Here is a 27,613-nt window from a genome sequence, read left to right as displayed (position 1 = left end):
ACTCTTGTACCCTCTGGATCCTTGTGGATGTTCTTGAAGACAAGATGGGGAGACATGGCGGTAGAGGAGGGCAGGAGTGTGGTATGAGCATCAAACACTACGGTATGAGACTCACATACACACCCTTTTCATATAAACTAAAACAGACTTCATCTGATACTTCCTTATGTTACCTCCAGCTCAACACAAGGTATAGGGGATCAGCTCCTCTGTTGGGTAATCTGGGGCTGTCTTCTGAGTTGAGACCTGTCTTGGCCATCCTCTACTGTTGACTCAAGAGAAATGTAAGTTTGTAGAAGCAAACATCTCCATTCCAGAAGAGCAAGAAACAGTGGCCCTAGTAGCTTCATATGATCTAGTCACTAGAGAAGAAGACTAGTCCAAGAGAAGGCACTGTGTGCACAGCCTTTGAGTGGATGACCCACTCTCTTCCAAAGTTGCCACTAGGCATCCCATGTCAGAATCCAGTGCTGTACAATGATGCTCAGTTGTCAAAAGGGTACCAAAGGATAAATGTGTTGTATTAACATGGATTCTAATGACAAACACACTGCAGGTATAAGCACATTGTAGATACACAGAACAGTCTCTATATAGTCTGAACATAGATACAAAATAAGTTACAGTTGCTTTGTTTTCCATCACAGTAGGAGTGTAGCAGACAGTCCCTGGACCCGTGACAGGGTAGCAAGCCAAAGGAAAGGTCACAGAGGGGGATGGGGGGCACTGACTACAGTGGGGATTTTTGCCAAGGGCACCAGAGTCCCTGAAACTCTACAGAGAACACGGTCCCAGTCCTCTCAAGATGGCCTTCTGAGAACTAGCACAAAGTCCTGCTTGGTGACATCCAGCAGCTGAATTTGAGCTGGGATGCTCAAGGTGAATGGTCGGGAGCAGGCGCGCACAGCATCTGGCAGGCCGGCCCACTCTCCTGATGGCTTGGTTGGGAACACGAGGCACAGAGCCAGAAGGCACAGTTTGCTTCTAGGAGGTGACAGATGGCCAGATTGATGGCCCACCAAATGCTGGTGAGCCCTCTTCCCTTGCCTGGACGCTCTGGGAGGCTGTGTGAGGAGCAGCCATGTGCTCAGTTGGTGCTGTGCTCTGTCACCAGGTGGCAACGGTGGGACCTTATATCCATCACAGAACAGGGACAGATGGAGGACTGGAATCCTTTCTCCTTGTGACCTTGGGAATTTGGGAAAGTCCCCTAAACTACTCCGAGTCTCTGAATCCTCACCTGAAAAATGCAGAATGGGGGTGGGTGGGGTGGGAGGGTGGTGATGTGTACTTGCCTAGGGCATTAGTGAAGGCCTCACGGACCAACATGTATAAAGTGCCTAATACTGTCCCTGCCACACAGGAGGGCCTTGGTATATGTAAAGAAACTGAGTATACAGACAGTCCGGGCCTGATGATCCCTCGAAATACCATCACCCTGCTCAAGAAGGCCACGGGGCCTCTTCCTTGTGCTTTCTTAGCAAGTTTTTCCATTTTTTTCCCATCTGGGAGTCCTTGACACAAAAATGGCAGGCAGAGTTAAAGGCTCGAGTTTGCTGAGGAAGACAGGGGGGTCTTCAGTTTAGAAAGATACAAAGAACATGGGCCAGTGTCTGTTCAAGTCTGGGATACAGTGTCCTATGGAGGTCTCTCCATTTGGTTGTCCTCCCCCAGCTTCTCCTCTGCCTCCCAGCTCCCAGCCCCTGAGAAAATGTCTAATTAGGAAGCCAAAGAGGAAAAATAAAAGCACAGAAAAGAAAGCGAATTGTCTGCTCCATGAAAAGTCTTTCCCATCCGCTCAGAGTCTAGGTGTGGAGGCACTGGGGGACAGGGAGAGTTGGACCATCTGTGGCCCAGTCAACTGCCTCATGTCTCTGGGGATGGGAGCTAGAGGGGAAGTTTGGAGACACAGGCTTATATCCTGGGACAGAGGAGGTACAGCGGCCCTTCTCCCAACCCAGGGAACTTGGAGAGGTGTTCAAACAAGGACGAACCCTTCTCATCTACAGAGTGACTGTCAAGGTGTGTGTGTCTGTGTCTGTGTGTCTATGGTCATCATGCCCATTCTCTCTTCTAACACTGCCTGTCTGAAGTTACCTGGCTTTGTCACTCAGATATCTTCCTCTTAGATGGAGGGACGAGATGGGCAGGTAGCTCATTGGGGAGTTCATGACCCTCTAGCTTGACTTTGATAAGGTGATTGGCCAGGGCAAACTCCTCATCATCCAACATGCCATCCTTGTCAATGTCGGCTAGCTTCCAGATCTTGCCCAGCACACTGTTGGGCAGCTTGGAGCGTACCATCTCTTTTTTAGCATTGGCACCCGTGATCTTACCATCCACTGGGGACAGGGTGTAGAAGATCTCGTCATACATGGGCTTGTCTCGGGCCACCACCCACTCAGCATCATCGATACCCTCCCCAGCCCCCTCTCCATAGCCATGCCCAAAGGGGCCTTGCAGGGTTCCCTCAAACGCTCCGCCTTTCACCATCTGGACAGGGCGCTGGGTCTCTTCCTGGCGCACCAGCACCATGAGCTGGGCGATGTCATGTGCCAGCATGTCATCTACTACCTCCAGCAGCTTGCTCTTCAGTGGCTGGAATTTGCTGAAGTCCTGGGCCTGCAGCTGGTCCTGGGAAGAGAAAGAATAAGGAGGAAGTAGAATATAAGGGACGATCTCCCATACCAGGGAAGGTGCTTCCTAGTAATGCTTCCCCAACTATCTTTCTAGTGAAAGCAGCGAGGCCAAGGGACTGTGTGACGGAAAGAGAGCAAGGGCCTAGGAGCAAGGATGACTCTTTTTTTTATGAAGAAACAGAACAAGAGTAAGAGCTGGGGACAAAGGGACCAAGTGTTGGTGTGTTTATTTACATCTCTTCAAATATTATTACAAAAGGGAACTCATACATTTCTTCCAAAGTTAGTTCTGGCTGTTGAGTGGTGACTCTCGAAGGTGGTGGCCTCCAGAGATGGAGTCCTGTGGGTCTCCAGGAAAGCTTATGTTTGAAAAGCACACAGCAAAGTGCTTTCACTACCTGCCCACTGGCTCACTCTCCTTGGTGTCCCGGGAGATAGACAAGTCATACACTATTCCTATTTAGTGAGAGGGTCAAGGTGATGGGGATTGAAAATTAAAACAACGAAAACCACCACAAAAGCCAAAGCTCACTCCCAGCCTCAGTTCTCCATCAGGATACTCACTGGAATTGCCTGGTGAGAGGCCTCAAAAGACCCCTGTGGAGAATTCTGAGCCAGTAGGCACAGACAGGCATGTTGACATTACAAAAGTTCCCCTTGCCCTCACAGGCTACCCACTGACACCATACTAGATGATCTCCTCTGAAGACCTTTGCAGTCTTGAAATGGCCTCCACCTAGAACATCCAATTTCTACATGCTTCTAGTTTAGTGGTTCTCAGCCTTCCTAAAGCTACGACCCTTTAATACCACTCCTCATGCTGTGGTGACCCCCACCATAATATTATTTTTGTTGCTAAGTCATAGCTATTATTTTGCTATTGTTATGAATTGTAATATAAATGTCTGTGTTTTCTGACAGTCTTAGGTGACCCCAGTGGATGGGTCATTCCATCCCAAAGGGGTTGCACCTCATAGTTGAGAACTGTTGTTCTAAAAGGACATAGCTGCCTACTGCTGCCCTGGTCTGGATGCAGCAATCTCATTGTGTGAGTGGGGAAGAGGCCAGGAAACAAGGATGGGCACATAGCGTCCACTGTGGACAGTTTAAAGGCTATCCATAGCTATAGTTCAAGGGCAAGTGCTGGCAGGACACTTCTCACCTCTTCTCTAGGACTGGACCAGGGAGAGGGCTGTGGAGAGCAGAACAGGGCTCTATGCTAAGGGCCTTGCAGGCAAGGTATTTCCCTGCAGCCCCTGTTTACAGATGACATGAAGGCTCAGTGTGTATCTAGTCTCTATGGCTCTTTCTTGGCTCCTGGGCACAGTTCCTAGCTTTTCTACTTAAGGGTAACATGAATGCTTTGCTGGGAAAATGCTAAAACCTCAGCTGATTGTTGTGTGAAAGGCAGATGAAGATGTTCCTTCTGACAAGAACACACACACACACACACACCAAGTGGCAGCCCTAGGTTCAAGGGCTTGCAACATAACCCAAAGTTGCTGTATGCCACAAACTGTTCCCAAGAAGGAGTTCATAGGTAAACCTAAGCACCTATGGTCTATGTCATTATCCTATAGATGTGCCTTTTACTAGGGAGGGTCTTCATTGTCATCAAACACACCTATGCCTTTGGGGACACTGGGCTGTTCCTCCCTTGGCTTAGCTAGGGCACTTGTTGTGAGTGATGGTGTATCAGGAAGGACATGTCTGCTGCCACCTCCTTGCATTCTGACTTTGGGTTTCTCCCAGGAGCTCTGTTAGCCACCTTCTCTGGCAGCCCGCTAGTGTGACCCTGTCTCCCACCATAGGGTCCCTGACCCTCATTACCTGCATCCTCTTCAGGTTGGGGAAGTCGCCAGGGGAGATCTGGTGCTCTCTCTCAATCCGGCCATAAATCTCAGCCAGGTTGTTCACCAGCTCCTTCTTTTTGGTGTCCTTACCAAACACTGAGGGCATCTCCTTCTTCAAGGAGCTGATGATGTAGGCATGGACCTGACAAAGAGGGGCAGAGGGCAACCTCATCAGGAGCCTGGACTGGTCCTTCTAGTCCCTCCTCCTGCCTCCCATTTCTCTCTCCATCCCCCACCCTGCTGGGCTAGAGAATGTGGGAAAGGGAGGCCACAGGAGTGGGGGCAGGGGGATGCTGCCATTGCTGCTGCTGCAGACACTGACAACAGTAGCACTCCCTAAGCACCAAGGCATCTAGTGCAATGATGAGGGTTTTCACACTCTTCCTCTTCATCCTCCATCAGCCCATTCAGTTTACAAACACAGAGAAACTATAGAAGTTTCTATATGGGAATCACTGAGGTGGTCATGGAGCCAACCTGGCCATCTAACCCAGAGCCAGAAACCACAACCATCCCCACTCTCCTATCCAAGGGACCTCAGTTCTCGCAACTGACCCCTATCTAGGAACCTGTCTATACTCCGTCTACTGGGGGCGCCTTACCTTGGCCAGCCGGGCTCTCTTGATAAGGTCGTTGAGTTTTCGGAGGGCGGCATTCCGAGGCAGGCTCTGGATGTCTCTGAACAAGTCTTGCTCTTCAGCTTCGAAGAGCTTCCGGTTGTCAGGGATGAGGAGAGGGTGGGACCAGAAGGAGCCGATGTAGACCCGGATCACTTCCGGTGTGTTCACAATCTTCCCCAGGGACCACATGAGGGCCCCGTACACCCGCATCAGCTGCTGGGTCTCAATCTGGTCGGCCTTGTTCAAAACCACTCGCATCTTGTCCTCGTGGTTCTTGAGAGCCTTGATGACTTCCGAGAACTCATCAGAGATGTCCAGCTTGTGGGCGTCAAAGAGCAGGATGATGCGGTCCACTCGCTCAGCGAACCATTCGAGGACAGCAGCAAAGTCATACCCTGTGGCAGAGACACAGTCAGAGGGAGGAGCTCTGGGGGCCTGGACACACAGTGAAGGGTCTGACGTGAGACAGCACAGCCTTGGAAATAGTTTCTGAGTTCAGACCCTGGCCTCTCCCACTTGGTTGTTTGACCTTGAGCAACAATTTGTCTGTCTTTCTGTGTCTGTCTGTCTCTGTCTGTGTGAGTGTGTGTGTGTGTGTGTGTGTGTATGTGTGTGTGCGTGCGTGTTCAAGCAAGCAGTAGGAATCAAATCCAGGGCCTCGTGCATGCTGTACAAATGCTGTTCTTTCCATGAGCCATGTCCCCAGGCCTCCTTAGCATTTTCCATCATTAGGAATTATCTGGCTAGTAGGATAACGGAGATGATGCTCAGTAAATGTTGGATTCTCTTATAAGCACTGCAACTCTCATAAAGGGTGGCCACTACCCAGTTATCTTTTTATTAAAGTTAGGGGCCAGGGCTCCTGATGGGAAAAGAAGTCTAGGCATTGCTTTTGTGCGGGTATTTTGAGGTAGGGTCTTACTGTCTTGCAGTAGCCTACACAGGCCTTGAACTTCCTCCATAGGCCAGTTTAGCCTCAGACTTGAAGCCCCTGCCTCAGCCTCCAAGGTGCTGAGATTCCAGGTGTGCATCATCGCGGACAGCTTGGACACCTGTTTTGAATTTGAATCGAGACTCAGAAAATTCTTTACAAGGCACCATCAGCAAAACAGAGGATGCAAGTGATGGATGTAGGTTCAGCCTATGCCCATCCTGGCTGGGTCAACGTCTTGGTACCAAGTTCTTACAGACTCCAGTGACTTGCTCTCCTATAGCTCCCAGGCTTGCTTCCTTCCTCACTCATCTGCTGCAGCCCCAAATGCCCAACTCCTATTCTGTACCAGAGTCCTTCCTGAGGATGTGACTGGGCTGCTGGCAGCCACACCTGGTTATCTAGCGCTGTGCTTCTTCAAATCCACCAGTTCCAGGAACTCTAGAGCACCTGCCCCGCTCTGTGCCGAGCACCTGCAGATCAGGGAGAGGGGAGAAGGTGTGGTTTGGCTATGCGGTGGGCTCCAAAAGACTCACATACTGGGGGACTGGTTGCCAGTCAGTGGGCTTTTAGGAAGTGAATGGATCATGAGGACTCTGAGATAACCAGTGGCTTAACACGTCACGTCTGATCAAGGAGGTTTGGGTAGACATTTCTTTCGTGTGTGTGTGTGTGTGTGTGTGTGTGTGTGTGTGTGTGTGTGTGTGTGCGCGCACGCGCGCACGCAGGCTTATGCACATCTGTATTCATGCATGTGGATGCCAGAGGCTAACCTTGGGTGGGTCATTCTTCAGGAGCCATCTTCCATGTTTTCCAATATATATTATCTCATTGGCCTGGAACTCACCAAACAGGCCATGCTAGCTGCCCAGAAAGTCCCAGGAATCTACCTGTCTCAGTTTCCCCAGGATTACAAGTATAAGGTGACATGATTGCTTCTATGTCCAGCCTTTTATTATGTGGGTTGCAGGGCTCAAGCTCAGGTCCTCATGTTTGTATGACAAGCGCTTTGCAAACTGAGCTTTAGTTCGCTAACAACAATGGGTACCCATTTCCCTCATATAATTAGGGAGCTCTTCCTGTGGCCTTATCCATCTCCACTGCATCCAGGGTGCACATGACAGGCACTCCATTGACATCTGTTGCACACAGTTGACATAGAATCCTGTTCATAGAAACCAAACAAGTCATCTCTGGGCCTTCGTTTTTCACTCTAAATCAGGACCCACCAACACCTTGTCCACAGGGTTGTGAAGGGCAAATCTAAGAAGAGCAGGTGACATTCTTACTTATGACTTTGGCCAAATGCCCCATCCCTTTATGGCAAACTCTTCAGTGTGTCACCACAGGATGGAGTTTGCTCTACAGTTCTGTGTCTCTGTAGGGTCACTGGCCTGGGTGGGGTCCCTGTAGTTTCTGCTCAGTTATTAACTTGATATGCTGGGCAATGAGATCCCCTCACTTATCCGTGGCCTCTGTTTCTGGGATAGATGATCTCTTGGTTTACAATTCTCTGCATCTACATCCAGAGGTGTGAGAATGGGGAGTACAGTAAGATGAAGACGAGACACAAGGATGCCTTTGTAGCTAGGGCGAGAGGAAGGCTGGAGGCTGCTGCCTTTGGTGCCCTGGGAATGCCTACAGGAAGCCTACTCCAGTCTGCTGATGAGCCGATGGCTTCCAGGAACCTTTCCTATGATGTAATAAGCACAGAGGCCTCCTATTAATCCTCCTACTTTTGCAGATTCTGCAAGCTCTGGTAAGCTGCTATCAAGTGACAAGCAGTGAGAAGCCTCCTCTCGGTGTGGTTGGGAAAGCCATGCAGTGACTCTGCAAGCTCTTCGGATGCTCACCCTCCCAGCTCCCGGCCACTCCAGGGCCTGTGCAACCTCTAGGATGAATGTTAAGTTGCTTTCATAGGCTGGACTGAGGTGTAAGCCCAGAAATAGAGGCACGTGAAAGGCAAAGACTGTGCACAGCCAGGAGGGAGACAGGGCAAGCTTTCCCATTTGTTTTCTGAAAGCAAGTCTGAACCTCTTTTACTGACTATTAAAATGAGGACAGCAACAACTGGCTGAATGCGGAGCCCATGGCATAGCCATGAAAAGCAGACCTGATATTAGGAGGAGGAGAGAACTCAGTCAGGATGGAGACTGCCCTAATGCCTAGTATGCATAGCGTGCCCAAGGTGACTACCCGATACACCCCTTTATCTCAGGAAGAGCTCCGAGGACCCCGGTAACTACTCCTGAACACTTTTGATAGCTCCTGGTCTCCGAATCATAAATCAGTGGGTGGAGAGAAAAATACAGAAGTGGTCCTTCCTGGATTCCTCCTGGAATGTTGGCTGGCACCCAGGCACCCAATGGGTAGGCTTCAGGCCAGAGTCTGGGAGGTCTGCAGGGACGTGCAGCTCCCACCCCCAGGCTCCGGGGACTGGGAAGAAAGCATTTCTAATCAATGCCAGGCAGGAGGAAATCAATGAGACAAACTCAATCAGCAGGGCCACTCCTTTATAACAGCGCTCCCCTCGCTGTCTGACACGCAGTGCATTATTTTTTGCAGTTTCGGTTGCAAAACTGAGCGCAGTGGAGGACCCTAACAGCTCTCCATCACCTGGAGTGACCAGGGTGTACACATCTTACACAAGAGGGAGTGGAGGCTGAGAGGTTAAGGGCATCCCCACGTACACAGCCAGACCAGGTGCTGGCAAATGCAGGCTTAGAAACAGGATCCACACTCTCTTAGCTCTTAGCCTTGGGTGGGCCTGCAACCCAGAGGCCTGAGGCTTACCTGTGGAGACCATATAGCACCCCCCCAAACTGCTAAGTTCTAGAGATGCTTAAAAAGAAACATGCAGCACCTTCAGCTGACAATGGGGAGAAATACCCTGGACACCTCCTGGAGACAACCACAAAGAATGGCCCAGGCAGCCTCATCACAGGCCTCCAGATGACCACAGAGCTGGCAGTGAGGCCTCTGGAAGGCATCAGGGCTCAGCTGCTCTGCTGCTCTGCACTGGCATGTGAATGCCCACACATGCACAGGTTTCCTTGATCATCTGAGGAACCCTGGGAATCGCTACGTGCTCAGGGGTAGGCTAGGGAGTGGGCTGCAAGTTGTATTGGTACAGACCCTGAAGTCCAAGAAGACATTTGAAGATGTGACAAGTTAGCCTCACTCCCGCCTGGTCTTCCCTAACAGGTTCAGGTTACATGCTGAACTCTGAGGACTGGGACCTGGGAGACCAGGGCTCACATTCCAATTGCGTTATCTGCTCTGAGCCTATTGAGCCCTTGGACCAGAGGTCTCCATCTGTGTGGAGTCATGGGATGAGAGCATGTAGCCCCAGGGTGGAACTGGTGAGGATTCAGTCTGAAACACAGTCAGGAAATGTGCCTTCCTTGTGAGAAGGTATGAAGCCTTCCGGAGCCCTCTGCACAGCCCCCCCTACCCCGTACTGCTACATCCGTGCTCCTTCCCAGTAATGAACCAGGGCCAGCTACATCCTGCCCCTTCCAGGAACAGCTTTCTGTCTGCCTTTCCTGCCTCCTCCAGAGCCTCTTCTTGCAGAACTGAGTGCTAGCCTGAAACTTCGTAGACTTGTCTTCTTTATAGACGTACAATCCCCCAGGCCTAAACAGGAGGCCATCCTGAAGCAAGAACCACACTTTGTTTAGCATTGGTCTAGGGCAGAACGCTTATCTCTGAGTCCCAAGGAGCCACTGCCAGGAGTTGGGCAGTCTACAGCAAGGTGTCTCTGTGCTGGCTTGATTCTAACTCTGCTGCTGAGCAGAGCCAGGCAGAGGCATGATGAGGGGGCTGTGGGCTTACTCACAGGACCATCTGAGGAGGCCTGGCCCAAATGGGCTTGAGGAGGGTGGCAGGAGGTGCCAAGTCTACCGTGGCCAACCCCAGGAGTGAAGAAAACCAACTTTAGATCTGTGTAGACGCTCGTGTGTGGGTGTCAGGAGGTGTACACACATGCGCGTAGGGAAGGCAGGATGTGGGTATGCATATGAAGACTGTGTGAGTAAGCGGGTCTGGAGGGGCTTAAACTGGAAGCCTGGCTTTATGGCTAACCACGAGGAAGGATGGGAGAGCCTGTGCAGCCAGGCGATGTTCCTGAGTCAGGTCCCATTATCACCACCACCTGGACCACTGGGTGTCTGGTGTCCTCCCCGACTCGGGTTTTCTCGGGGCGCTGAAGTCAGCACTGCTCCAGGCTGGTGGCAGCCCTGCCCCCAGCTCCTGTTTGTCTCACTGGCTGCTTTTGCCAGAGGCTGCATCAGGACTGCAGAGAACATGCTAGCAGAGTCACGGTTTTGCCCAGAGAGGGGATGAATGTGATGTGTTGTCAGTTCTTGGAGAGAGGAGGTGGAAATGCAATCAAGGTCACCAGTGCCCAATGTGTGCAGAGCAGCCACTGAGGCCTGAAGGCAAAGGCGGGAGAGACTGTAGAGGAACAGACAGGAATGGAGCAGGACAGGAGCCGAGGAAGACAGGAGTCCCCAAGACAAAGCTGCTTTGTACATCCGTCCACACAGCCCCCAATACAAGGGAGATGGATCACGCAGCTGACCCTGGAGTCACATAACTCCGGAGAGCAGCTAAGGAGGGATGAAGGGAGCCCATTGTGAACCGGTCCCAGAACTGAGGTGTGTGGACTTTGTAAGAAAGCTCTATGCTGCATTTCCCCGATGTCCTGGGCTTTGTCAGTCCATAACCCTCAACTACTAGTCTAGTGCCCTTGGGCCCCTAAAGGCTGTTTCTGCAGACCTGCTTGCAGGCCAGGCTGTGCTGGCCCAGCAGATGCAAGAGACGCAACCCCCCCCCCCCCGCCCCGTCTGTGGTACCACCTCTCCCACAGTCTCCCAGCAAGCTTCGGACTGCCCTGTGAGTCTGTAAATCCCTTTAGGCTTAGACTCAGACCCAGGGTTCTGTAGGTGCAAACTGACTGCTCCTTATTTCACCAGAGTTCAGAGTTGGGGGCCAAGGGATCAGGACCCCATCACGGGTCACCATTCACAGGAACTGGGAACACAGTTTTCCGGGTGCCCTCGAGATCCAGCTGCCTCCTTCCTCTCTCCTTTCCAGGTTTTACTTCCTGGGACAGTGGGCGTCCTGCTCCGACACTTTGTGATGTCCCACTCCCAACACTGCTTCAGAAGGGGGACTCTAGGAAGGCCTGCCTGGGGCTCACCTAGAGGAAGCTAGTTCCCAAAGCATTCTCCAGTGGTCTCTCCCATTGCTTATGCTCACACACAGCTACTATGTGGCCCCCAGACTGTCTTCACAGAGGAAGCAGGGCAGCTCAGGGGCGTGAGAAAAGCCCAGAGCCTTCCTTGGGTCAATGGCCTGTACCGCTAACCCTCGAGGATGCATGGCCCTGGGCCATATGCCTGTTGCTCTGTGACTCTCCTCTCTGAGGCCTAGGAGTGAATGGGTACTGACCCACACAGGCCGTGCCCTTGAGGAAGGGGTTCTTGGGTCCTGCTGTGGTGGCAAGATGGATGGACAGACCTATGTCAGTGAGGAGGCATGGAGCAAATGGTGCTGAGGCACATGCCACAGGGAGACGTGTGTCACCTGAGGTCAACTCAGGAGAGAGCCCTGGCCACTTCCCAGAGAGACTTGCCAGTACAAGGCTGACCCTTCCCGGAGGAGGCAGACTTCTGAGTGCTCATTTGGCCCCAGTCCAGGCTACCAGCATCAGCTTTGGGGAGAGTGCATCTCATCTGATTTTCTTGCTAGAGATACAAAGCACAGCACAGAAAGGATAGGGCAGCTAGCTGGGTGTTGGGATACAGACCTGTGACCCCAACACTTAAGAGGTAGAGACAAGACTATCAGGAGTTCAAGGCCAGCCTCAGATACATGAGACTGTCTCAAAATTCCTAAACCCAAAGCTGAAAGGGAAATGGGCTACCCAGGGGCGGGACACACAGCAGATAGGGCAGGAGAGGCCAGGGCGCTGCTTACCTCGGCTGATCCTCTGTTTCTCACCGGAGAGGATCCCTGGTGTGTCAATGACACTGATACTTTCCAGCACAGCATTGGGCAGCTGGGCACACACAAACCTGCACAGGTGGCGAGAAGAAGGCTATGGTGAGGCACCCCGCTGGATCTGCCTCAAGGGTTCGTCACCTCACCCTCCCGTGGCTTGCAGGCTCCCAGATCACCTGGTGTGGGACTGCTAGGTATGCTAGTTAATCCGGAGAGTGAGCTATGGTTCTCTAGCCACGTGCCACATCCTGTTTTGGAGTGCTTGGTACCCAGAGTGTTTGGTAAAATGTTGGCTGGCCAGTAGGGTTACTCCATAGTCATATCCTAGCTCCCATGTGTGTCCAAAGCCTTGTCCTGCTGCTTGTGGTCCCATGATCCCTGGCCAGCCACTTCCTGCCTTGAAAGGCTTTACTTAGCTTGGCTAGCTCCTGATGGCCAATCAGAACTCTGTCTCCAACACACAGTGCTCCCGGTCATGGGATGGGAGGAAGCTGGAGATCTGTACATAGTCAGCGTGTGGGAACCCTCTTCTGACTTGATCACTGAGTGCCCCATCACTGTGTATCCCGCATGTGTTCTTACCCACAAGCCTTATTTAGCACAAGATGTCGAGTAGGTGGGGATAAAGCGGAAGACCACAAACCCCCACGAGGCCAGGCTGAAAGCCACTGCAGTGTACCTGGAGATCTGTTCTGTGAAAAATCCCCAAGGAGACCCTGAGGCAGTCAGGGCTCATGCTCTGAGCCTGTAGTGCCAAGATCCCCATGCCAAACCAACTTTGATCCTGCCCCTGGCGGAGGCAAAGATTCTATACACAGCAAGAACAAGCCAGGGTACAGAGGGGCCAGCATCCTAAAGTCAAAGTTTGTTAGAACCCTGGCAGAGAGGTGGCTTTGGGGGAGGGCTTCTTGCAGGAAGTAGCATTGGGGCAGGCCTTGAGAGATGGGTTATACCACCCAGCAGTGTGCTATTTGGATATCTACAGGGCTAGCACAGCCAGGCATCACTCTAGGATGGCTGTGTAGCCCTCCCCAGGAGGAACAGGCAGAGATGGGTGTTGACAATGTGTGAAACAGAGCTGCCCACTACATAGAAAAGGTAATAGGAATCTATAGCCAGCACCAGACAGAAGAGTGGCCACACTGTCTTAGTGGCGAGTGTACAGTGTCACCCATCCTCTACTTAAAGGGTCCTACACTGAACCCCTTTCTTTTATCTCTCCCTGTATTTTTCTTTCCTTCTCTTCTTCCTGGAACACCCCTTGCTCACCCTTCCAGTGTTGTTTTAACCATCACTTGATGCCCATGTCGAATGCAGGCTTTCCCACATAGTCCCAATAGTCTCTTGGGACTATTCCCCCCTGCTGTGAAGTGTGAGGCTCATCTTCCTGCAGGTGCCCAAGCACTAGACTGGGTCTTACTTCTCTTGCGGAGCTCACCCAAGCTGCTGCAATAAAACATGCACTCCACCCCTGGTACCATGCCTGGGGGACCGACAGTCCTTAAGACAGTTGCCCTGCTTCCCTCCCTCGGTCTGTTTCACCAGAGCAGCACTGTACAGGTCCCTGTGGCTGGGAGCCCTGAAGCGGGGCCCCACCTGTTTCTTCAGGCTAAACACGTTAATCACCGAAAGCCTTAAAGGGGGATGGTCACCCTAGAGGCATCCTCCTTCTGGGCATCCCCATCACACCTTCCCATCTATGCTCTTCATAAATTACTTTCACTATGATTTTTTCTAGTTTAAAAAAGAAAGCAGTTCAGCAAGACAGACAATGAAACTGCCCTCCCCCCCCCCAATTCTAAGTGTGAAATCCACAGCTACCCGCCCTCTCTAGGCTTTCCTCTCTCAGGTTTGCTTTATATATTTGCAGGAAGAGAGTGTGGGTCCAGAGACTTTGGGACTTGCATTTTGTCATCTTATGGATGAAGACAGCAATATTGAAAGAGGCTATGTGTCACTATCCAGACTTGTCACACACACACACACACACACACACACACACACACACACACACACACACACACTTCCTTGGTTTCAAAAGTCTAATCATGGAGTCAGTGGGCCCTGTTGGGTTTGGTTAATGACATAAAAGCACTCCCCTCTCAGGAATGTGCTGGCTACTATGGTAATTACATAAATCTGCTATCATAACTGACCATATGCCATTACATACAGATACTATTATCACCGTAAGCACAGTTATCCTGAAGGGGGGTTAACCACTAACCTCGCCCTCCCATCTCTTTTGATGACTGATTCCTGTGTACCCCAGGTCCTTCCTCTCACTTGGAAATCAGCTCATCTTTGCCTCAGAAGAACGAAGCTCCTTAGCTGCCTTGCAGTCACTTGACGCTGCAAACTGAGGTCTCCAGAATTGAAGGCAGCATCAAGTCTCCCACCCCCTCAGCTCACGTTCACCCCCGGCTGACTCATCCTTTTATATCACCTTCCCTCAGCACATAAGTTTCCTGTGTTTCAGTGTCCCACATGCCTCTCTTCTCCTTTACCTGGAGAGGCCTTCCTCACTCAGCTCTAGGTAGTAGAAACTCCTGGACCCAAGGACCCGGACTCTAACTAATGCACCTCTGTACCCACGACCTCAGCCCATTTATGCGGATTCAACTTTCTAAGAAGCCACGCCCACCTCTTGAGGTTCCTCCGTACTAGACCAACTCCCCACAAGCGATTTCTTGTCCCCTGGTTCTGCTTTGGAAACATGTCCTGCCAGGCGGCATTCCACACTGTTCCACACCAGGTCACCTGTCCCTTCTTGTCTCCGAGTACCACGGGTTGCATGTCACCACAGGAGAGCTTACAGGATAAGAGATGCTTGGAATGTTTCTGGGCAGTGAGGCTCAATTTCCAGAGATGGAAATGGTATCAGTAGGTACCCACTCTCTCTTTGAATAATTAGAAAATCTGTCTAACTAATTTAAAAAATTTAAATATATATATGTGTCTGTGTTGGGTGTGTATACATGAATGCTGTGTGTATGGAGGCCAGAAGGCCTGGGTGGATCCCCTAGAGTGAGCAGTTGGATGTCGGTACTGTGAAGAGAACATGAGTCCTCTGTTCTTACTCTCTGAGCCATCTCTCCAGCCTAGGAATCAAATTAAGAAAAAAAAAAGCATAAAATCCACACAGTAACTAACCGTCCTACCTAACCTACCATTTTTGTTAGTTACTAGACACACTGTACTAGACACACTGTCTTCTGTTCCGTCTCTCACTCGCCTCTGCTTCAACTCATCAGACAAAGATATTATCACTGTCCTATATCACACATGAGCTAAATGAGATACAAAGAAGCTTGGTAATGTGTCCAAGATCCACAGTTCATTGTGGGATCTGATTCCAGGCCCATCTGAAGCCAAAGTCTATGTGCTTCACTTTTACTTGAAATAACTCCAGTAAGAGAGAATATCCTTGAAATTAGCTGCAGTGTACATGTAAACTGGATTAACCATATACAAGTACAACTGGGAAGCTGACCACATTCCAGTTAAGAATCTTTACAACATGAAGGCCCAGATTAGCTTGACATGCACTCCATAGAGCATTGGTTCTCAACCTCGACTCTTTCGGAAGTTGAAAGACCCATTCACAAGGGTCACCTAAGACCATGGGGAAATACAGATGCTTGCATTATTCATAACTGTAGCAAAATTATGGTTATGAAGTAGTGATGGAAATACTTTTACGGTTGGGGAATCACTACAACACGAGGAACCGTATTAAAGAGTCATAGTGTTAGGAAGGTTGAGAATCACTGGGTCATGGCTTTCTCCACTCAGAGCCTCATGGTGGCCTTGGTATTTTCAGGCCCTGAACTCATCCTGGGGGAGGGGGGGTGACTTACCCAAGGTCACACAGGGAGCTTAAGAGAACTACTGCTAAAACTGCAGACCTCTCCTTTAAGTCCAGCCTTCTTCCCAGGTAAGAACATTCAGGAACAATAAAGAGCCCTCTATTGCTCCCTTCTGCTTGGACAAATAATTCCAGGCATAGTATAAGCAAATGCTGGGAAACATGTGACTTCCCTTTGGCTTAGGGCAGGGTAGGGCCATGTGACCCAGGACACTGTCAGATCTTTCCCTGCTCCATAATCAGGCAGTCTCAGCCCAGAGTTTACAGCTGTCAAGTCCCACAGCCCATGATGACTGACTCAGTGACACTCAGAAGACAATCAAGAAGCCAGTACAGAAAAGGCACAGAGTCTTCCAGGACCACACCCCCTCTCCTTTCACCCCTGTACTCCAAAAAGAAGCAAAGAGACCACCCAATAGTGTGCAGCCCCACCCCCCTCACCCCTCACCCCCTGCACCGCCCTGACTCACCTGTTCAAGAAGGCATTGCCAAAGGCGTTGAGCTTTCTGAAGGGTTTTTTTTGGATCCACCACCAGGGCATTCCCAGGAATGATCCCCTCCACATCTCCTTGCATCACTGCTATGAAGGAATCAGTGGTCGGCTCAGGCCCAATCCTCATGCCTGGGAAATCCTGCTCCAGCAGGTACCTGCAGGGAAGAGTACAGTCTTGTGTAGGCATCGTGCTCCTAGATGGCCCGTTTGTCTGCCGCACAGCTGGCTATCCGTAGGTCATAGGACATGGGAAGACCCAGAGCAAGCACTGTGCAGAGGAGGTGGGGTTTTAGCTGAGCCACACACTCTGTTTCCTTGGTCCTTTCCTCCTCCCTGACTCAGGAGCGGTGAAGGAAAGTGAGGTTTGGGCTCTGGAGTCACAGTGGACAGAAGCTGACTCACAAATCAAGGTAACTGCCTGAAATTCACACACACACAGGCTTAGAATTCCACAACACCAAGGCTATTTTGGCTTCTTAGAGATCATTAGCTATATACATGCATGACTAGTTATTTAATATAGAATGTTTATATGCAATATAATGGAAAAGCAGCCTGAAGGGTAAACTACAAAAAATAAATTCCAACCCACGCTAGATTTTGGTCCAACTCTTCTAGTCTCTATTCTTTTTTCTGTAGAAGTATTCCATGTACACATGTGCTACAGACTTTGTGATTAGGCATACTTACATATAGATGAATGATGGTTCTTATTTTTATTTATTATACATGTTATAGTTTATTAATTTATTTGTTTTGTGTGTGTGTTGACATGTGTCACTGTGCCTGTGTAAAAATCAGAGGAGACTTTAACAAATTGGCCCTCTCATTCCACCATGAGTCCAGGGATAGAACTCAAGCCATCAGGCTTGGTGGCAGGAATCCTTACCTACTGAGCCATCTCATTGGCCAACTGAAGTTTTAAGTAGTTTATGCCTTCCCTTCTTGTCACTATCCAACTGACGCAAGCTTCCAGCATGAGCCTATGCTCACGACACCCCGTGCTGGACTTACACAAGATACATTCTCTCCCTTGCGTCCTTAGGCATCGGGAAGCTCATGGAGGCATTGTTGATTGGAAATTCTAACTGTGCTTTCTTTCAAAGTGTTTTGTTTCTCTATCTGAAGTGGAATCTAATTTTACCTTTTATCTACTGATGCTTTTCTATTGCATCTGACAATTGCATACACACATACCCTGCCCCCAACTTGCACAGACTTAGTAACCACAGAGGATGTTGTGCAGCCCCTAGGTGGGAATTTGCATACTCTGCAACGCTTATGCAGATAATAGCTATGCACAGGTTTCGTTTTTATGCTTAACACATCTGGGAGACAGCACCCCAGATTCACTTCACCCTTGTTAATAACTATGTAGAATCCCATTATACAGATTATTATAAATGCTTCTTAGTAAAATCCTTCTTGCTGTCTTGTAGCAGTTTCTATTGTGTAGGAGGGAGAGAAACGGCAGTTCTGGAATTGACACAGCTCAGTGAAAGAAGGAGAGCAGAGCACGAGTGGTTGCCTATTTTTATGGGGTGGTTTTTAGCGTGTTCACTTTCTCTTCCTGCATCTGATTCTGCTCATGCAGGGCCCTGAGCAGGCCCCTTTCCCACTCTGAGCCTCGTGGTCTGATCTACTAGGAGCCTGGCCAGTGTGATCTCCAGAGTGTCTTCTGTTTCCTGGGCCGCTGTGCTGGGAAAGGACTTCCGGATGACATCATCGGCAGTCATTTATTCTCATCTCATGTGGGAGGCTGGTTGCTTTTGAAATTCTGGCCATGGCATGGCATGGCAGGCACCTCTCTGTTCTTCTCTAGGCCTGGGCAGGCTACCTGCTTCCCCCACTCTGCTGCCCCTTCCAGAGGCTAACAGCAAAGGCACATGCTTAGCCAGGGAGTAGTCACAAGGATAAGACACCCCTTTAGGAACCTAGGACAAGTTTGGACACAGACGGCGGGAGGCGGGACTGAATACAAGCGCATGGACCTGCCCTGGGGTAGGATTGGCCAGACAGAGAACAGTCCCAGTGGATCTATTGAGAGTGCTAAGGGACACTGCCTGAGAGACACAGACCTACAAAGTGAGGCCCCAGGAACAAGCAGCAGCAAAATTAATTTTATGGTTGGGGAGGAGGGGTCACCACACATGAGGAACTATATTAAAGGGTCAAAGTGTTAGAGAGGTTGAAAACCACGGCTTTAGAAGATTGCCAGCTGATTCAGACACACAGCCAGGGCATTACAGCATGCTCCGTATTAGCCCTGTCACTTTTCCTGGTAACAGCCACTAACATGTAATAGCGATTCTCGGTGTCACATTTTATTCCGAAACTTATAATGCTGTCTCCTTTGTCCTTCCAGTGCCACTTGAGGTAGGCACTGAAGAAGCTGAGAAGAATTACATAGCTTTCTCAGAGTCATAGGGCTGGAACCCAAACTCCTATCGGTAAGACACTGACGTCACTCTTCTACCGTCTTGGAAAAGACGGGGCAGCTCTGGAGCCAGAGGCCCAGTTTCCCTGGTCCAAGCCTGAGCTTGCCGTCCTTTGCCTCTCCAGGGTAGGCAGGATCCAGGGAGGCTTGCTGGGTTTCCTCTGGGGCCCTAGTGGACTATTTGTGCCTTTGGGAAGCTTTTGGAGCTGTACTCTACTTCACAGTTCCCACGCAGCAGTTTAGGATGGGTTGCTATGGACTCCGTCCCCAAGGAGCCTGCCGAGCAGCTGCAGTAACCCCAGCCCCAGGGGAAGCTGCTGATAGCTCAGAGCTGGGGTGGTGTTGCCCAAGAGGCTAACACGACAACAGCAGTGTGGAGGAGCTCAGTAAGTCTCTGCTACCCAGGGAAGCCCCTCATACCTTGACCAGGCCAGCCCAAGAACTGGGACTATAAAGGAAGGATTTCTTCCAGTCAGAGGGTCATTTTGCGAACTTGCACTGGAGCTGTGATGAGAATAAACTCAAAAGTCCCACATGGGACCGTACTTTCTGCTTTCTTGGTGACTTTTGTCCCTTGAGGACTTCCTGGATGAGATGTGGTCACGGGCGCTCTCTGACTACGAGGGGTATGCCTTTTCTAAGGAACCTAATTGAAACACTGTGGCTTCAGCATCTTCCACTACCACATGGGGTATCATAGTGTAGACCTATTGTTTGCCTGCAATATGCTAGACACTGCCCTAAGTGTTCCATGGTTTATCTCATTTCATATTCATATTTACTGGGTTGTGAGTGTTACGACCCTACTTGTCAAATGTACCTAGGTAGTAAGTCCACCTTGTAGGCTGCTTTGAGGCTTCAATGGTTACATGCGTTACACATTTAAATGGTACTCAATACTGAATGTCTTTTCTTACTTTAAAGGGGAAGAGACAAAAATTAATTTGCATGGGCACTGGTGGCACATGCATTTAATCCCAGCACTTGGGAGGCAGAGGCAGGTGAAGCTCTGTGAGTTGGAGACCAGCCTGGTCCAGAAGAGCTAGTTCCAGAACAGCCTCCAAAGCTACAGTTCTCTGTCTCGAAAAACAAACAAACAAAAACAAAAACGAAACAAAAAAGTTAATTTGCCCAATGTATATATCAGTTACAGATAACCTAGGATTTGAACCTGGTATTTGGATTTAAGGACCCATCCCTTTAATCACTATACCGACCATCTCCTTCGACAGCTTAAGCCTCCTCCAGGAAATGCAGCCATCCCTGGGGACAGTCCAAAAATAATGCTCTGCCCCATGATGAAACAAAAAGTGAGATGAGCTACAAAAGTCTACGGTTTGGCAAGAAGCTGGCTAGAGCCAGGGCCTGAGGGAAAGGGGAGGCTTTGGGACCCACAGTCCCAGGAACACATGTGTCTCCAGACAGTGACTGCAGGTGGCCTACGAAAGCTGTTGCTAACAGGTGACCTGAGCAGGTTCTGGTACTGCAGTTTTCCAAAGGACAATTAGAAACAGTAGGGCCAGATGCTCTGTGAGAATCCATGTGCTGATTTGGACTAAGTCCTACGCAGACACGTGGAGGAGGTAGGTGTGGTGGGCTCGGATGGGAGCTCTGGGGACAACTGGACTAGAGGGAGGCGAAGAACCATTCTGAAGAGGCCTCAAAAATGCCCAGAATGAACAAGGCCGCAGCAGCAATGAGCTGTGCGCTCTAAAAGGCTTCTCAGATTGCAGCCCTGTGAGCCGTGCTGTGCTCGGCAGATGACCAAAGGGTGACACCGCCTAGCGCAACAGGTCGGCTTCCTGGGGAGTGCTGGAGCCACCGCCTGAGGCGGCTGGGCAGAGGGCCTTGGGCTGGGTCTGCTGGCCTCTTATGCTTATGAGACCCAAAACTTGCTGACCACGTATGGGTCAGGGAAACCCAGAGTCTAAGGAAGCTGCCAATAGGCCCAGAGGCTACAGGCAGAGAACTGGAAGGGATAAATTCTCAGAGACATTTGGGTTTGTCTTGTGGCACTGGGTACCCCTCACACAAAGCCACCACTGTGACCAGAAAGGAAAATCTATTGAGGAATCTCCCGCATTGCTTCTTCACAGGGAGTGGGACAGATGGCCTCTGTTGCTGGGTGAAAACATTCCCACAGCTGTGTAAAGAAAAGAAAAGCCTGGGTAGGACGAGCTGAGACAGAGACACATGAAATGAGGAGGGGCAGAACACACTGAGATCGCTCCCTGTGGCCAATACTGTCTGCTTATATCGTCCCACATAATCGGCCTTACCTGAGCCATGGCACGTCAACATTAGTTCAGTTTTGCAGTGGAGACAGCTGAAAACCAGCATGTCTAAGTTCAGGGCCGAGTTTGAGGTCCCAAACACTGCAAGGATTTTGGTGTCTCTTCTCCTTTGCCATCCAACACAAAATAAATAAAAGCTAAACCATAAAATATGTGTGGGGAAATTCAACACAAAGCTGATTTTTTCCCCACGAGGGTGATTCTTCTTCATATGCTTCTTAACTAGAAATTATTTCATAACATTCTCCTCAATTTTTTATGCCCTGCTTGGTTGGCAATCTCAGAATGTGGCCTCCTTGACTGATGACCTAAGTATCCAGGGTATAGAGCCAAGAATCTCAACCAGGCCTGCCTTTCAGGCACCCATCTCCCCGGAGGGAGGCCCCAGCTCTGGGCTGCTATTGGGACAAAGTCCTGGGAGAGAGAACTGCAAAGGCTGGGGACGGGGGCGGGGTGGGGCTGCAAATATTGCTGCTGGTGGCTCTGGTTGGGTACCCCAAGTCATCTTTTGAATCTGTTGTTGTGATCTTGAGTGGCTTAGGGAACCCAGACAGCTCTACCACCGACATGACACTGAACAAACTACTAAAAAACAAAACAAAACAAAAAACCAGCAGGGCCACCAAGATGGCTCAGTGGGCAAAGATGCCTACTGCCAAGCCACAGAGCCTGAGTTTGATCTCTGGCATAGCGAGACGAGAGAACTGACTCTGGTAAGTTGTCTTCTGACCTCCACATATGGTACGTACACACACACACAGACACACACAGACACACACACACACACACAGACACACACACACACACACACACACGCACGCACGCACGAGCACGCGCACACACACTCATGCAGGCACACTCATGCAGGCACACACACGCACACGCACGTGCACACGCACACATAGACAGGCACATATACATGCATGCACACACTAAGTAAATAAATAGGTAAACAATAAAAACTTTTAAACAGCCTCCACCTCCCTGACTTGTAAAGCAGAGAAACACCTAACTATGGCAGCTAAAAATGAAACCATTTGAGGTAACACACAAGAGTTTGGGGAAAGAAGGGCTACAGCTGACTTTGCCCACGACAACACAAACAATAATTAGAGAAAACGAGCCCTTCTGGGCTGACGGCAGGTACGTGGCACATTCCCACCTCACGTCTAAACACAGTTCAGCTGTGTCCTCCACAAAGCATTGACAGTTTCATCCCCAGCTCACCCCCAACCACATGCACTCTTCCGTCTCTCGGGCAACAGCAGACCTCAGGGCTCTTCCTCCCCGCACAGCTGTGCTGTGTTGCGGGTTTTTGTGTTACGCATCTGCATCTTTGGGTCACTCAGCCATGGATCCTTTGACTTTAAAATAAGGTCGGGATAATTCTTGTCCCATCAGCCCGATTGAGTTTTGGGGAGACAGTAAAGTGTACACACACAGGCACAACATGGATGGAAGACTCTTCGTGGCTAGGCTAAGAAAAGTTAGCTCCATGCCCCAGGCAAACTGGTCATGGTGCCGCGTGCATAGGACCCTCAGCTATGGGAAGGGACAGTTTTGAGCTCCGATTGTCTGGTCTTATCATTCCCTTCCTGGATGCACCCTATGACAAATCTGCCCATGCAGGACACTACTGACTCTGGCATTCTGCCCTTCTGTATGTCTGGAAAGAGAGAGGTGGGTGCCCTCACCTTCATCCAGATGTGATGGTGCTGGAAGGAGGTTGTCCCTTACCTCCTGAGGGCCAACCTCAGCTAGAAAGAGGGAAGGGAATGACACTATCTCCCTCATGGTTCCTGGACCTAAACAGTACTGAACTGGTTATGAGCTCTCCTATTCCCGGAAGGTGGTTACTAAGATTCACATTGTATAGATAATGAAACTGAGGGCCAGGGAGGATTGGGGGTGTGACCTGCCTTATCTTTCTTCATCAGCCTCTTGGCTAGGAAGTAGGGGAACCCAGGCTCTGCTGATCTAGCTTGAGTCAGGACCTTTGTCCCATAGCCAATGGAGATGGGAGGCAAACCTTACTCCAGTGATCTCTAGTACCCTCCGGATGCCTGGCTTCAAGGTGATTCCTCAGGTGGACCCAAGACAGGCAGATGCAGCTCTTCCTCTAGTCTGAAGTTTTTTACTCCCTTCAGTAACCAATGAACCTTGGATAGAAACAACTGAGTATTCACCCAGCCCTACTTTTGAGTCTCCAAGGCCAGGGCCTTGACAATAAAAGAACATCCTTTGACTCAGGATGCAGATACCTGAAGTGGTGTAGCTACTGTTGCAGACAGAATGGAGTCCACAGACAAATGGGTCTCCCTGGGATGGTGGCCTCTCCATCTTTGGTTTCCAAGAAAACCATCTTTCCTACGGTGACCATGTACTAAAGGCCAGGGTAAGGGCTGGGCCCCCATCCCTATATATCCAGGGACTGGTAAGAGATGGCACACCCACAGGAAAATTTGACATCAGTCATCTTGGGAGGGGGGTGGCTGCAGAATTCTTGAAGAAGCGCGAGCAGTTCAAAGGGCCAGCCAGTTGGGACACCCAGCATCCCAGGAGTACAAGGCCCACTACAGAAGAGGCTCCAGACATTCCAGGGAGGGCTCTGAGCCTCAGACCACTCCGTGTCAGTCCAGGCAAGGTCCAAGGAGGCCACAGGAGCAGCTGGTACCTGAAATAGGCCCTGGCCACCTCCACCACCAGCAGACAGAGGAGGCAGGGAAAGTAACAAGAAAGGGTGGCCAGTGGGTCTAACAGGACCAAAGAAGGAGGGGCTTGGAGCTGCAGGCTAGAAACAGCAGAGGCGGAAGGAGCTGCCAGGGACACAGAGCTACTGTGTTCCAGAGAGACAGACTGTGTTGGAGGGAGCAGCCCACAGACCAATTTATTGTTTATTTTATTACTCTGGGTTGCTGGGCCTTCGGCCAGGGAAGTTATTTCAGGCAGAGATCACAGCACGTTAATTGGTTATTAGAAGAATGTCCTTTCTGTGTGTTCCTCCCAAGACAAGCAATGGGACTTCATGATGCAGATGAAACTGGATGGACCCGGGGAGACCAAAAGCCAATGAGGAGGGGAACCGGGGCAAATCCTGGTTTCTGGAGGGGAAGCTCCTCTTGGGTGCAGGCCTTAGACAGAGACGGGAAGGCTCCCACGAGCCAGACAAGGGTGGACTTATTTGGGGGGAAAGTGTTAGTCGTGCCTGCTGCCATCTTGTAAGGCAACTGCAGAATGTGACTCTTAATACAGAAGGTTTTTTAATTAAATATTTATGAAAAATGCTGCACAACCTTTGGCCCTAGTAATTCTTCTTCTGGGAATTTCTGAAGAAAAAAAAAAGCAAGCCCAATCAGTGGAGATGCTGTTATTCGGGGTAATCTTGCAGTAGCAAACAAATTAGGAACAATCAGAAACACTCAAAAGTGGTATAGATAATTAAGAAATAAACTGCATCTATATGAAGTGAAATATTATACAGCTGATAACAATGATGATTATGTGGAGGGCATATCCACACTGTAAGTATAACTAAAAAACAAAAACAAAAAACCCTCTAACATACAAAATTACATTCATGGCATGACTTCAACAGAGTATGAAACAGCTGTAAGTACAGGGAAGGTAAATACATTATTTTTAATGTTTTCAGCTGAGCATAAGGCTATGAACAGTTTTGTTTCATTTTCAGACTTATTCGCTTCCTCACTTTCTAATAATAAATGAAACTGTTGGATTTCAGGAGAAGGAAGAAAATGTGCGGTTTGGTTTGGGAAAATCCTTGTGTTTCAGCCCTCCTTGCCCTGCTAGGTAATTCTCCTCTCTCCAGTCCTGCCAGATGACTCTCTAGAAGGGAAATAGCTTTGGAATCATGAGCTAAATTCAGTTACTGGCGTGAGCGGGCGGGTGACCCCTTGGGCCTGGAGGATAAGAGAGGGGGAGGGATCTGCCCCCGTTAGCCTTCTGTCCCCCTCAGATAAGGGATAATGTGGGGTACCTCACCCTGACACTTTCTCAGACCTAGTAGCAGCCAGTGATGACTCAGGCAATTTCAGGAGGGCATCTCACACAAAGGCACTTAAACCTTTCTCTGATCAGGACCCTGCTCTTAAAATATTTGCCTTTCTTCTTCCCTCCCGTTTTGCAAGATGGCTGCTGGGAAATTACCAGAGCTGAGGTCCTGGAGAGAGGCTTGGGCACAGAGGCTACCTTGCAAGTGCCCTTGCTGTGGGAAGGAGATGTTCCAATAGCTTGATGTCCTTAGCGGCATGACCAAGGAAGATGAGAGGGCCAGGGAAGTCTGTGCATGGCCAAGAACAGTTTGCAGGGCCCGCGCTTCCCATGAGGCAAAACCCAATAGAATGGAGTGCAGTGAATATAACCTAGGTATCTCTGAAACATGTTTGGTGCCAATCAGTGTTTAATAAAATGTAGGGCTGATCTTGAATTCAAGATTCTCCCTGTGTTCCCAGTTAAATTCACTCAACACTAAAGGCAAATTTAGGGTATACATGTATTTCTCCAAAGATAGCTCTACAGCTTTCCTTGGTGTTTTTATTTTTTAAAGTGATTTAGATTCAGATTTTTAAAAATGAAGTGAAAAGCAATGGATTAATCTCCCATTAAAAAAAATAGAGCCAACAAACCATCGCTCCCCCTCCCAGGCTCCCACTTTAGAAGTCATTTGACCTTATAAAGCTGCAGGTCAAGTGGACAGCCCAAGACTGTCCACTCCAAGGAGACAAACTTGACCTGGCGCTGGGTTCAGACATGACAGGTTAGCACCATGCAAACACTGCTCCCAGAAGTTCATCACTGAAGAAAATTAGTCAGCCAGGCTGACAACTCTCCCGTTCTCCTCACCAAACAAACCACTGAGCGTCCCTGCTTCTGCGGGACAGCAGCCTTGACTCTGGGAGGGCACCAAGCCGTGTGTGCCCACTGTAAGAGCACCGCTCTCAGCACACAGGCCCAGAAGCAACGCCTCAGCCTTTGCAGATCGTGTACACTAACGCTGGAAAGAGGCCTGTTCCTGGGAGATAGGGATGTTCCTGACCTCTCTTTCTGAACGCGTGCAGACTTCTTGAGGACACCTCCCGCCCCCAAATCCCGTCATTCAGAGGAATGTAAGACTGGCTGTTAAAGTTACTGGCATTTAGCTAACATTTCCCCACATGCACCTAGGGCGGGCATCCCAGGTCTGCATCCACCCTCCCCATCGCCTCTGATATCTCCCCCAGGCAAAGGCAAGGGGCGGGGTGAGGCATGCCAGTATCTCCTCTACTTCCGAGGGTCTTTAATATTATTGTTGAACTATTAGGGTCAGCGAAGGAAATGTACTATGTTAAAAATGGTCTCTTTCTGCGCTTGCTTCACACCTTTTAAGTCTCTAAGAGACCTAAAAGCTCCATCAAAGAAACAAGTGGTCCCAAGGTCCACAGTCCACCCCCACTCCCAGGCCTGCGACCATGAGAAGCTCATCTGTAAAGTTAAGGCCCCGGGTACTGCGGAACCCTACACACGATGAGAGGTCCTAGCCAAAGAGACGGTTATGACACCCCGAGCTGCACGAAGCACCTGGCTCCTTCAGCGCCCTCGGTTTCACAATGCACAGATCAGACCACAGAGATGAGTCTTAGTCTGAACGCTTCAAAATGACCAAGGGTTAAGAACGGCCGAGAGACATCACCCAGGACTCAATGGGGGGATATGGCAGCGGGGTCCACTTCTGAGGCCTCCCACGGGGATTTCTTCAGAGCCCTTAAGATTTTCCAGGCCACCCCGAAGGCTCAGCCCCCGGCCGCGGCTCACCTGATGAAGGTGGTCTTCCCGGTGGAGTACTGGCCCACCAACAGGACCATGGGCTTGTTGTCGAAATCAGCATCCTCCAGGGCGGGTGAGTGGAACTCGTGAAAGCGGTAATGCTCTTCCAGGGGCAGCAGCTTGGTCTTGTAGAGTTTCTTGAGCCCCTCACTCACCGTCTGGAAGACCTCGGGGTCCTTCCTGCGGCGATCATCGTTACCCAGCCAGCTGAACATCGTGGCTGGAGGAGAAGGTTCCCGGGAGAGGCACCCACTTGGGTCAAGCTGCAGCCGCCTCAGCCCCCCGCCGCTGCCACCTCACCGTAGCACCGGGCTCAGACGCACCATGGCCTGGGCTGTCCCAGCTGCTGGACCCAGCCCAGCCCCTGCTTCATCCGCGGAAGGAGGATGATGCGGGCTGAGTCAGGAGAGCAGCAACCTTGGAAATTCAAAGCAAGAGAACCTGCCGGTGTGGAGGTCTTGGGTCTCCCCAGATGCGTGGCTAGAGGATGCTCAGGCTCCACTACTGCGGTGCCCAGGCAGCTCGGAGTAGGCAGCGATGCACACAGCTCCGCATCCGCAACATCCCGCTGCCCCAGGCGCGTTTAAATGCCAGCAGCGCAGGAAGTCCCCGAGAACTGGCAAAGCCCGGCTGGCCCCGCGGTCTGGGC

The 27,613-nt window shown here is 50.3% G+C and overlaps 1 protein-coding gene across 1 annotated transcript; it reads right to left on the bottom strand.

Moving 5' to 3' along the window:
- Positions 1-500: 500 nt before the first annotated feature.
- Ehd3 (EH domain containing 3) lies at positions 501-27,613 on the bottom strand. Its single transcript, XM_005073578.4, is given in 7 exon segments — positions 501-2,634; positions 4,470-4,634; positions 5,095-5,507; positions 12,026-12,123; positions 16,388-16,437; positions 16,439-16,565; positions 26,953-27,613. Coding segments are annotated over 7 exon segments (1,608 nt in total). The 5' UTR covers positions 27,180-27,613; the 3' UTR covers positions 501-2,106.

Source organism: Mesocricetus auratus, unplaced genomic scaffold (assembly GCF_017639785.1).
Source record: "Mesocricetus auratus isolate SY011 unplaced genomic scaffold, BCM_Maur_2.0 Super-Scaffold_100024, whole genome shotgun sequence".
Lineage (NCBI taxonomy): Eukaryota > Metazoa > Chordata > Mammalia > Rodentia > Cricetidae > Mesocricetus > Mesocricetus auratus.
The sequence above is the reverse complement of the archived record's forward strand: the minus strand, read 5'-3'. Positions and strand labels throughout refer to the sequence as shown.